Raw genomic sequence first — 13231 nt, 5'->3', positions numbered from 1 at the left:
ACTGTAGGTCCTCCAAGCAAGGCAGAGGACTTTTGTTGCACAGGGAAACATGACCCCTTAAACTGAGAGATGCTTGTTTAGAGCAACAAAAAGCCTTCCTGATTTGGCCATACCAAGGAACCAGACTGCAATTCCTAGAAGGAAAAGATACATTCTCCCATAACAATTTGGGCATAAGACAAAAGCATATTGTAAAAAGAAACTGAGGTGCCAGTCCTTAACATTGATATTCTTTACAATACATGTGTGTTGTGTACCCAATGATTACTGTACTGTCCATTAAGCACTTCACGCTGGAGATGTTCTTAGATTACACAGAGTTGTTCATAATGAGTGGACCAATAGTTGCACAAAAGCAAACTTTGAAAGGTGTCGAGACTATTTGGAAGATGGGGTGACATTTGACAGGTGGCATGACTATGGTGACTGAGTTAACCAGTCCCCTAGGAGAGATTAAACTGGGTAAATGTCAGGGTGTAGGCTAATGAAATTCTACAATCACATACAGATCGCCTAGATTACCAACATCATACCAGAATCTGCAACAGGTTTTAAATACCTACTCTGTACTTTTTAAACTCCTAAAAATAGCATTTCTTATTAAGCACTTTACTGTAAATATGTCTTTATATTGCGCAAATGAGTTACTTCATTATGTCATTAGTCTTTTCATAGTGCAGGTGCTACCGTTTTCAATGCCTTTTGATGCTTTGGAGGCTTGCAGAAGAATGTGGTGTTCGGTTAGCAGGAGCAGTGCAAGATTGCCTTGCTGTTGTGGGGATGCATGCAGATCCTATGGAAATGGCTTTGCTAAAGCTAAATTACTTTGGCGTGTAGTCCATTGGGATGAAGCCTGGATGTACCATGAGCTGAATGCACTGCTTATGTCTCTGACCCTTTCCTCTTTTGGTTTTGAGTGTTATGCTGGTAGGAAGTTGTCTGAAAGCTAGTGTTGTATTATAATTAATAAAAGGGACGAAAATAATATAGGCTCATTGGTAGGGGGGGCTCAAACTCGAGAATCTTGGCTCTGCTCACTTCCAAGACAAGTGTTCTAACCTCTAGTTCACCAACGACAGTGACATGTTCCACGGGATATTAACCTACTTTCAGCCCAAGTCCCCAGCATATTTTGGGCAGAGCATGTTGACCCTTGACGAATGACAAGGAGACACCTTATTGGGGAAACTATTGGCCGCGCCTCGCATGGCTTATTCAGCCTTATCTTGGAGATATTTGGGGGCAATAACAGAGCAGATCTGAGTTGATTAAACAGCAGTTTCTGTGAGAAAGAATGGGCTTGTCGAAAGTCCCTCAAGAACAGTACAAAGGGCCTAATTCCGAGTAAGCCGATAGTTCAGCGGTAAATCTGCCAAATTACTGTTAAAATCAGTTACTTCCACTTGGTCCTGTGGGTTTACCAGGGTAGTACAAGTGGTGGTAGGCCGGTGTTAGTGGAGTCCATATGACTCCATGGTGCTTTTAGCAGAATTACAGAGAGCTGTAATTCCACCATGGTAGTTCTGCTGATTTTTGGCACTAAAGTGCAGGCTTTACCTCCAGCATGATGCTGGAGGTAAATCCTCCAATTCAATGCCAAACTTTGGATTTGGCTGAGCGGTACAAACTGTGGTAATGACATTTCCAACAAAACAAGCAATAACGGAATTTCCACCACTCTTTGTACCACTCCACCAAACTTTGAATGAGCCACAAAGAATCGCTTGTACAGAATAGTTTAACAAGTTAGTAGTGGAACTGTTCAACAAGTGATTTGTACAACCCAAACAGAGTCGGCATATCATATAAAAATTCTGTAGCAACTACTATTTTTGCTGAGTGGCTTTAAATATTGTTTAAACTTTAAACAGCGATGTTATTTCAATAGCTGAGCAACTTTTCTTGCTAGTGCTAGTCGAAAATGTGACCAGAATAACAACACATCTCCATCTCAACATATGCCTCCAGATAGAGCCAGTAGAATGGGTATATTACTCATTCTCAAGTTTATTTGATTATAATCCATTACTTGCAATCAACATTTTCAATAGGTCTATGCACTTTATAAAAGCACAATATTTACCAAAACATCAAGAATAGCACATCCTAATATTAACCACTTATTAGACAAACGTGTACTTCTCATTGAGAAAGAAGTTGGAATCAGTTGGCGTTATCAAATATATAGATAAAGCCATAATTGTTTAAACATATAAACCTAACTGCCAGCTGAACGCTTAAACTTCACGATAGGATACCTAGGTAAAGTGAAATTGGGTTCATATGAGTAGACGGCCATGTGTTTCAAAGTGTTGATTCTTTGCCCCCAAGTAAAACATTTGCAGCTCTAATCCCCAAACTGGCCATCAGGACTGCAAAAGCACCTGCATGAACAAAAGCAAAGCGTATTGCAAAATGTGACCACTTGAAAGCTCAACAACTGATCATTTATAAGACTCCTAAACGGAGAGGCGTGGCCAGCGGCCATGCAGTGAAGACTCTGAACCTGTGAGCTCTCGCTTGATCCACCAATTGATATGACTGAAACTGCTTAAAAGAGAGTTCTGGGGCTGAACGGTGGCTTTGAAGGGCTGTTACACGAAATTAGGGTGGTGCCATAGTTTGGATATCAGTGCAGAGAACGCACACACGGAGAGGCCGGCAGCAAGGAAACAAAATGGCAGCTGTTCTCTGGGGAACGGAGGAGTGAGGCATCGAGGCACCCGAAGAGCTGAGGAAGGTGTGGCTGTCAGCGCTGGATCTGTCTGAACCAAGGGGGGGTCTGGGGGCACCCCTCCATGGCGGCTGGCCGATCTAAAAGGTTGTTAGGTGGTGAGTGCTGGAGTGGGAGGCATAAGGCACAGGAGAGGAACATGGACTGAGACGGGAGTGTAGAGCCCAGGTGACTGTGAGCAGCAAAGGAGAGGGGTCAGCGGGCCAGCAGATAGGCGGCCCGAGCTGCAGACACATGGGGATGAGACTGACAGTGGAGGAGCTCATAGAGTGCCTGTGCTGCCGGTTACCCACCCTCTCAGGGACTGGACTTGGTGTTTGTTGGGGCCTCCCTGGGGACATTGGAGCCGGGCGCTCTGTGTGACTGAGCACTACGATACAGCGCGCTGCCCACAGGAAGCCTGCCATCTTTAATCTGATGCAAGGGAGCAGGCTAAGAAGAACGTGCGGCTCCGAAAGCGGCTACCGGGAGTGAAACAGTGGCCGCAAGAGACCATGCCGAAACCAGGGAAGCAATTTATCTGAATGTCCTGAATGCACATTTCCTGCAGTGAGACAATCTTAAGAGCGGTTAAATAAGACTACAGGGAGCCGCTGAGACGCTGGAGTTGGTAGATTGAACCCCTTGTGAGAGGAGAGCATTGAAGTGCAGAAGGAGTTCAGCCTTGGCTTGGGACCGTAGACCGCGCAGATAGCCTGTGCAGGTGAGTAGAACACTGCAGGGAAATGACAAAGTGGTACCTGGACCTGAAAGCCGTTAAGAGAGCTGGAAACGTTGAAGCACAGAGTGACGGGCCGCTGATTGAGGGTCGATGTAGCAGACTGCAGTGACGCCACTGCACCAGGGGCCTGGAGGAGCAAGGCCGCTACGACTCAGCGCTCCTGCTGTAGGCAAAGGGAATTGGCCTTGATTGCAGAGGCGCAGACTGGAAAATATTTGGCCAAGCGCAAGAGCGTGCTCTGAGACACTTGGGAGGGCACCCGGGCTGGAAACGCACATCAGAGGCCCTGGAAGAAGAGGGACTGAAGTACTCACTCGATCCTGTGAAGGTGGAGAGAAGACTGGGATGCCTACGACAAGCCCCCACATCACTACTCTGGTACAATAGGAGAGCTGCCTGGGTGAAAGCGGGGAGATGGAGGGTGCCACAAGTCACAATAGTGTATGCGCTGGCAGACAGAGGTCTGTGATCCAAGCCTTCGATATCTGGGGACCACCTTCTCCGCAAACTGGTGGGGTGAGAGGCCTTGGACCATCAAATTAATGGAGAGACCGGTCTTACCCTAATACCGTGAACTTGAGCTCCAATGCCGGATAAAAATCAAAAGAACAAGGCCAGACCTGGTCATGGAGGCCTACACCAAAAAGGAGGGGGGGGCAGTTTGAGTCAACAAGAGGCCATAACAGAGGAAACTGCCCCGTAGAGAGTGGACCCACAAGAGGAAGGCCCGAATTTAGCAGAAATTGCAGCCCTTAAAGCAGACCTGGAGCACAAGATTGATGCAGTTATTGTGGATGTGGTTTTGCTGAGACAAGATATTGGGGGACTGGCAAAGCACCTGGGTTTGGTCGAACAACGGGTGCATGACAACACAGCAGACATTGCAGGGACCCGTACCTAGGTAGACGAACTGACAAATAAAGTGAGAACCCTGGTGCAGCGTGCAGAGAATGTGGAAGGGGGGGCCCGCAGAAAAAACTTGCAGATCTTTGGTCTTCCGGAAGGAGAAGAACGCAGAGATGCCACGGCATATGTGGAATCCCTGTTTCTGCAGGAGGTGGGTCCCGGCACACTGACACAGGGATTCACTTTGTAACACGCGCACAGGCCACTGACGAAGAGATCCCCCCCACCCCCACTCCTGGCGCGCCCATGAGGCTGATAATTGCAAAGATAATGAACTATAAAGGCAGGGATAGAATACTTGCATTCTCCAGAGATGGGGGGACAATCTCAAGGGGCTATTCAAAGCTAGCGATATACCCAGACTATGATGCCTTGGTGCAGCACCGCAGATCAATGTTTGGACCCACTAAAGAAAGATTACGTAGAGCTAATTTGAGATGCATGTTAATCTACCCTGCTAAATTGAAGATTTTATATAATGGCAGAGCACACTCTTTTGAGAGTACTGCAGAAGCACAGACTTGGATGGACGCACAGGGGATCCCGCAGCTTCCGAATAGAAACAATAACGCTCCGTGACTCCGTAAGGCCGAGTCAATATGGAGAAAAAGCCTTCAGTCAGGAATCATGGATACGCAAATGAGTTCAGGAGCGAGTGGGACTGAGACGCCAGGCATAGCACCGGTGCCCTGACGGCAGTCACTGCAGGCTGCTGTCGCACACTTCAGTTGTCTTTGAGGATGCTAGTTTTAGAGCATCAAGCTGCTGCACGCTGCCCAGAATAAAGGAGGTGGGGACGGGAAAGGCGGCTGGCCTGAGGAGGCATATTGCTGCTGGGCTGTTGTATGTTGAGGGGGAATGTTGTGAGGGGGTTTGTTGTTTTTACAGTTCAGCTAGTTGACGGGTCAAGACATGGGATGGCAGGGCACTGAATGTCGAGATGTAGAGAAATAAAGAAATGTTTAGTGGGACAGAAGGAAACCCTGAGGGGAGGGACAAAAGATGGCTGATGACCTGAAAGGACCAGAAAGTAATTACCTGGAATGCTAGGGGCTTTCACACTTCCCTGCATATTTGAAAAGGATGGGGCTACAGGTTGCGTTATTACAGGAGACGCATCGAATGGCTGACAGGCAAACTTACGATTGCTAGGAAATGGGGAGGGAAACTGTTTGGCTCTACATTTTCAGCTTATGCTAGGAGGGTCTTAATATGGGTGGCATCTACGGTCCCCTTTCATCTACTTGAGTCTAAGGGTGATGACGAGGGCAGAACGGTCTTGGTGCATGGGCTCTTGGAGCACAGGGAAGTGTGCTTCGTGAACACGTATGCTCTGAACCACGACACCAGTGGTTTTTCAGTCTCTGGATGCACGTTTGGCTGTTTTTAGGTGTGCCACATGGATATGGGAAGGGGACTTAAATTGTACCCTTAACCCTAGCCTGGATAGATCAGATGGGAAATATTGTAATCTGGCACAACCGGCTAGGGCCTTGCGATCGTTGGTGCAGCATTGGGGGCTTGTAGATATTTGGAGAGAAAACGTGGAGGGGAGCGTGGCTAGTTTCACTTTTCGGCCCCACAGAATGTGCACACGCGCATTGGCTATTTTTTTTTTACTGGAAACGAGACACAGGAAGAGTTTGTTGCAATACACTACAATGCCAGGATCCTCTCGGACGAGGCCCCCACTGATCTTAACGTGGTGGTTGCCGCAGCCGACACCCCACATTCCCACTTGACGACTGAGGGTCGATGCTCTACAGGATGAAGTGTTTCATGGATACCTTGAAGATAGGATAGGGGAATATTTTGGCACTAATAAGAGTAGTGTTGCAGCAGTGAATACCTTATGGGATGCCTTTAAACAGATATGTGGGGTCCGGCAACAGGAAAGATGGGTGGCCTCTGGAAGGAAATTATGCAGAACTTAACACATGTTGAGGAAGCCAAAGCAGTCATAGATATTGTTGCAGGGAAGGCTGAGGAAGGGTCTAGCTAACGAATGGGAAAGACTTGGCAAACTGGATTATACAAAGTACACACAGAGATTGCATCAAGAGGGAGACAAGCCGGGGAGATTATTAGCATGGCTGTGTTGGAGAGAGGAGCCGAGGGACATGAGCAATGCCTTTTCTGATGAGAAAGTGGACATAGTGAAAACACAGGGCGGGATAAATGGGGTCTTTTCAAGGTTGTATGAGAATCTATATGCAAACAAACCCCCTGAAAGTGACCGGGACATCAGTGAGAGTTTGGCCCAGATTGGATTGTCCAGGCTAAAGATGACCAGAAAGGCATGTTGGAGGCCCCATTAACATTAGACGAAATATGAGAAGTGATTGTGGCTCTTCCGGCGGCCAAGACACCAGGGCCGAATGGACTCCCGGGGGAATTTTATAATGCGTATATCAAGATATTGGCTCCTAGGCTCTTGGAAGTCTTTGCAGAAGCACATACAGTGGGAATATTGCCAGCAAGTATGAGGGAGTCCACTATAGCACCTATCCTTAAACCTGGAAAATCTCAGCTGAGCTGCGGCTCGTATAGACCCTTATCTATGGTTAATCAGGGCTGTAAGATCCTTATGGCGGCACTAGCCATGACGGTCCAGAAGGTGATCGGGACATTAGTTCATGCAGATCAGAAGGGGTATGTCCCAGGACGCAGTACTTCATGGAACCTGCAGAGGTTGCATCACGTTGATAGCTAGCACTGACGACCTCCGGACGGATTGTGCCATGGCCTCGCTGGACGCGGTCAAGGCCTTTGACTCGGTTAGATGGGGATTGACTGTTGAGTGTCCTCGATGGGTGTGGGATGGGGCCTGCTTTTACTAGATGGATTAAGCTGATCTACACTAGACCTAGGGCAAGAGTGAAAACTGGGAAACGGATCTCTGAAGCATGTGAAGTACAAAACAAGGGTGCCCGCTGTCCCCTATGCTATTCAGTCTCGCTTTGGAACCTGTGGCGGTTTTCTAGCGATTGAAGGGGTGAGGCATCTGATATCTCTATATGCAGATGATATGCTGTTGTACATTAGCCAACCAGAGACTAATTTGCCATATACACTTGATGTATTTGATAGGTTTGCCGAACTCTCAGGCATTAGGATGAATCAGGAAAAATCCTGCTTTTTCCCGCTGGTGGAACTCAAGAGACTCTCATTAGAACAGTTACCTAATTTGGGTCTGAGATGGGTAACGGACACTTTCCGGTATCTGGGTATCGGAATATGGCATGACCCGACCCTAGAGCACCGACATAACATTGAGGGAGCTTGAAGGTGTGGAGAACTGTGTGAATTTTGGAGAAGTGAGGGAAGTGTGGAGGTGGTGCCTTGGAATGAGCTGACACAAACAATGTTCGCATCTCAGGAAGAGGAACCTGGGCAATAGGCATGTGGAGGACTGTGTTGAAGTAAGGGAGCAAGACTTTGTAAACAATGGATTATTCAAGGTTGTTGGAGAAGCGGGGCGAAAGAAGGTGAGGTAGCCCGGTTATGGTGGGAGGAGGTAAAAGGGAAGCTAATGGAACGGCTGGTTTTGGACCTAAACATGGGGGTGGGGGGTTGGTGTTGCAGACTTGTGGTTAACCTGTTTGTTGTGTACGTTTGAAAACTTAATAAAAATCTGTTACACAAAAAAGACTACTAAGCGGAATCTGACGTACAATCACTCCAGCTTGTTTGGTTTCACATAATTTAGCAGGCCTATTCTGAGTTGAATGTATGTACACTTTAAACCGTAGCAATACATTGCATTTCTTCTAGAAAAGGATTTTGCTTGTATTACTTTACTACCTTCATGTACTCATGTTTCTTTTAACTGCTTTCTATAAAGCACCATGTGATTACCCTTTCTACTTGCTTGTTAACCTCTGGCTAGTTTCTCCTCAGTGTGCTTTTTCCGAAAGCCTTATTTTTTCATGTTCAATCATAGCCAGACACTTTCTATTGGATGTCTGTGTGCAGGACCTCTGGAAGCATTGCACCCTCCCCCCAAACTCCCTTGCCACATACAGGTAACATTGCAAAATTAGGAGTTTTCTAATAGAAATCAATTGGTAACCTTATGTCTCCTACAAATGTGATCTATTCTTATTGATATGCAGACTGCAAGTGGATATTTAAATTGGTAGGACCACTAGTATAGTGCACACCTCAAAACAGCATCTATGAAATTTGACCACATCTACCCCATCCTAAGCAAATTTTGTCATTTAAAATCCATGCACGGAAAGAAAACAATTTTCATTTAAAAAATATTTATATATTCGCACCCGCGTAGCATGCTACACGGGTGCTAATGGCGATATGCCCCTCAGTGGCTGGGCCCTTAGCTTGGGCGGTGGGCTGTTACCCACAGGGTGGGCCTGCCACCTCGGGGCATATCACCTCAGTAAGGTGCCTAAAACCTGCCTCTTACTTAGGGGTAATTTAGGACCTTCTGCTCTGAGATACATACACCACTCTTGTGATATCCAAGCTACTCTAACCCATAAACTCCCCTTCCACTCACCTCTATTAAACTCAGATTATTTGTACAGTGCGCAAATTGTATTCACAAGGTTTGCACTATATAAACCCATATACAAACACAAGTAGAGCCATTATGTCATAGCCCAAGCTTTTTTATTTGCATCACCACCTTTGCCGTCTCATGATCTTAAGCTGTACTACTGATAAAACGATTTATCTGTATTGGGAGACACATTTCTTGAATATCAATGCCATTGTTCTAGATTAAGTAATATTTATTGGAAATCTGTTGCCCAGAAATCTTCATTTGTAGACAAGTGTCTTTTCATTATTTATCTACATACTGCTTAAATCAAAGACTTTTTTTTTGAAAATGCAGTGTCTTTTTACATAGACTTCCAGAATCAGTGCTGTTTTGGTTTCAATCATTTTTCATTGTGGCGGTGCAGATATCCATTGGAGTAAATCTGTGTTTAGTGTGTACCTCCTAGGAAAGCAATGTTTTACCAAATGCAAATTCCAATTAATTTCTGATGGCTGTCAGAAGAGCCAAATCTATACAAAGATCAGACCAGCCATGCTAAAAAAGCGACTCTGCTCTGGTAAGAAATGTCATTCTTTTCATTTTATGACTGGTCTCCTCTTTTGCTTTTCTCTCTTTTAACTACACTTCTTTTTCTTATGCAGAAGGCAGTATAAATGTCATAGGTATAACCCAAACACCTACCCCACATCCCAAATAAATGACAAAAACAACCGACAACCCCAACAAGAATTTTGTCAAACACTTTCATCGGCCATTTCCATTTGCGCTAGAGGATAGGTCGTATGGTGTATGCTGATTAGAAACCTGACATGCCTGTTTTTATTCTTGACTGGACCAGAAGCCCAATAATCCCCAATTGGGCACTCTTCTTTATATGCTAAGCATTACTTAAGTGCCGAACAAAAGGCATACATTCATGTCTTGTGCCATTAAGCTGGAATTCTTCATTGGATGATCTTTTAACCCATGTTCCCATAGCTGATTGGAGGCGCCTAAAGTTCACAAGGCTGTTTGTGTTCACTCACGTTGCAGCCACCCCCCAGTGCTTACAAGATCACAAAGTGGTGATATCAGATTCTTCTGGCCCTATCTCCCCTTTACAGGGAATTTCTAAATGTTTGGTTGACAATCTGGAAGGGAAATTCTATTGACAGGCAGTGTCTAGAGAATTAAAAGGTTCCTTTCTCGTGTTTGTAGGCAACATGCGAGCGTGGGTTTGCAGCCATGGAAGAAACTCATCAGAAGAAGATTGAAGATCTCCAAAGGCAGCACCAGCGGGAACTGGAAAAACTGCGAGAAGAGAAGGAACGTCTTCTGGATGAGGAAACGGCAGCAACAATCTCAGGTAATGGTGGAGGACATTCTGACCAAAAATAGTTTGTTGGGTTAATGTGCAATTGTATCAAGTGGCGTTGTGGGTGGATTGGCAATTAAACGTTGGGCTTATTTAAAACTCATGAGTAATTGTCTACAATCTTGACTCGGGCAGATGCTCTATCAGCTTGTACTAGATGTTATTGTTGAAACAAACATTAGCACTAATCATATTCTGCCCAAAAAAAGATATCAATATGTTGATAGACTCAATTAACCATGTATAGTAAGAACATGAAAACATGTAATTGACGTTGCTCTTATGCCATAGTCGTCTTCACGTTGGAAATCTGAATGTATTCTTGAGCTACATTAGACCACTGAATACAATGTTTGTACAGTGTTAAAGGTCTGCAAAGTGAAACCACACATCTGTATTCCTCTAGCATTGCCATGGATCTGTTCACTTCCTTGTGGAACTTTCTCAGCAGGCACTGATGTATACCAGCGTTCTTATGTAGACAATATTTGCCATTCTTTTCGCAAGAGTGGTAATCTCTACAAATGATATTATGCTTAAGATTGGCGTGAAAGTTATACATTCAGTGGGAAGTGGAAGCAAGAAACGCTTGCTTGCCTAGAGCCATTCCAGCAGTACAGGAGAGCCTGGGAGATTGTCAGAATTCCCTTCTTTAATCTATTAGTTATTTGACGGGGTGTATTTATAAGTCTATCGAGCATGTTTTAAATATCATTCGACTGACTCACTCTGGGTACGAAGTAAGTGCGAACGAGACCTTGGGAAATATCTTGCATATACGGAGTGGGCAAGGGCATTCCTTAATAATAAGAAAGTGTCTATAAACATGAGGTTCAAATTAAGCTTGTTGCTGGCATTTAAATGTAATTATCTCGCACCATAAAAATCAAGTACGTGCAACCCTGAGTCCACCAGTATCTGTCCCAAATGCAATATTCAGCCAGAATAATTTATACACATGTGACCGCTGTTCTACATACTCCAATTTTGGTCCAGTGTGATAGATAGCTTAGCGCATTTCACAGAGTGCTCATTGAAGCTTGGTGTTGCCTAAAGGAAAAAGAATAAACTAATTTCCAAATGTATACATTTGAGGATTGCACTTGGCAAAAGGCGGATTGGAATGCACTGGAAATCATCTAATGAATTCTGTGGTCACATAGATCTTTGACACAAAGAACCGGGTGTGTGCAGAATGGGATCTCCGAATCCAGCGTAAGGAATATGTTAGAGAGGATCAAATTTACTTTCAAATGTATGGGTTGCGTTCCTTAAGGAGCTGAAGCGAGACTCTGACCGCTTCTCTAGACCACACCTCCCTCTGCCCTCCCCTCACCCCCGCAACGTGATGGCTCTAATGATGTTTACACATTTCAAATGGAACTTTTAGCTCTGACAAGAAATGTATTATGCCCTCTCAGTTTTCAGTACCACTCTAAGACATATATGAATTTGCATCTGTGCTATTATTGTTTATGAAGTGGCTAGGTGTTTCTTTGTTTTTAAGGATTGCTGAATATGTGTACTAAACTTACTTCTATACAGATTTACTCTGAACTGAATAATATAAATCAAAAAGAATCACCACATTTGTTTAGGATGTGTTGGATGATTTTATACGAATAATGCATTTAATTAAAAAAGAAAACTAACGAAAGAGATGCTTGGTGACATCTCAATTTACATTTGGAATCAATTAAAGAAAGGTGCCATTACTCTGAAGGAAGTGTATAAAAAAAGAGCATAGAATGTAACAACTTCTCTTACAGCTGTTATATTTTTTAAATGTGTCACTGAGAACATTAATGCATGCAGTTTGATTTTCTAGACCAACGTGGGAGGCTTGTTGTCTTGGATGCCCCATCACATCATTGCTCCCAAATTCGTTGTAGTGGCCTGGGGTTCTAGCTTTCAATTTCCCTTTTATTTCATTGACAGTTTACTCTATATTTCCTTTGTGCATAAGAAAGCCATCATAATTTACTATCCTTTTTTAATCCCTTGGAGAAATATGTCTATCGCGCATTCTTTTTAGCTTCTATGTTGACTCTGCAGGCATTAAAGAGAAGTCGGCTCTGTTTTGCTTTGCGTGCCCATAACTGGGAAGTACCCCACTGTTTGCACTTCCATGTTAGATTGATTTTGGCCTCTGGAGTGCAAACAGTGGGAGGAAATTGGAAGGGAATGCAGCCTGATGGGCTACACATTATTCCTTGCTGCATCCTGTAAATTAAATTTCAAAATTGTTCACTTAATCTTATTCTCTTTCGGATCATCCTATTAAACTCCAATGTCTTTTATGGAGTGGGCACTCCAGTGACCATCATTGTCAATGCCTCTGTCGTCCTCTGTCAATGCCTTTTCTCACCTCTTCAGATATTCTTTTCTTCTGCCATGTACCTCCCTCACCGAGCTGGTAGAAGTCCCTGCCCGCCAGGACCACCCCAGATTAATCTCTGAGCCTGTAGTCTGCGACTTCATTACAGGAGACTGTAAAAGGGAGGCACTGGCACTATGAGGTGCACAAGATTTCACAACCTTTTTTGAAGCAGATACCTAGTCTGATACCTGATATATAGGCCATCAAGTGTTGCCCTTGCAGCAGTGAGCTTTGCAGGAATCTCTAAACCCATGGGGATGAGGAACCAAGCAGGGCTGCAGTCGCATCTTTCTTGCCAGTACCAGTAGGCTCTGAGAACCTCTGTACCATTTACTGTAAGACCATTACTACGTTAATTATGTAAAGATCACTTTCTTTCGGCACTGGAATACTGTTTTACATATGGCTTAAATGGCAAGTGAAGGAAAGAATGCTCAACTCTTTGGTAAACTGCAGGACCTTCTTGAGGGCGTTACTCCAAAAACAGTGGCAGAAGCCCCAATTAGGATCATCAGTGGGAGAACTAATGGTCACAAACACTTTGATCCTTGAAACCAAGAAAGTATGGCGAAGGTCCCACCGGCAGCAAAATCTGACAAAATGCGCGA

General features: G+C 44.6%; 1 protein-coding gene across 6 annotated transcripts in view; it reads left to right on the top strand.

Annotated features, from left to right (window-relative positions):
- Positions 1-13231, top strand: part of MPRIP (myosin phosphatase Rho interacting protein) — a 1106800-nt gene that overhangs the window by 857010 nt on the left and 236559 nt on the right. For all 6 annotated transcript variants that reach the window (XM_069645743.1, XM_069645742.1, XM_069645740.1 and 3 more), the window contains one exon: positions 10087-10234. In XM_069645743.1, coding sequence (XP_069501844.1) covers positions 10087-10234 — 148 coding nt within the window. The remainder of the gene's footprint in view (positions 1-10086; positions 10235-13231) is intronic.

The sequence above is a fragment of the Ambystoma mexicanum genome, chromosome 2p (assembly GCF_040938575.1).
Source record: "Ambystoma mexicanum isolate Mex_15411 chromosome 2p, UKY_AmexF1_1, whole genome shotgun sequence".
NCBI classification, from domain to species: Eukaryota; Metazoa; Chordata; class Amphibia; order Caudata; family Ambystomatidae; genus Ambystoma; species Ambystoma mexicanum.
This window is presented reverse-complemented; position numbering and strand designations above follow the sequence as displayed.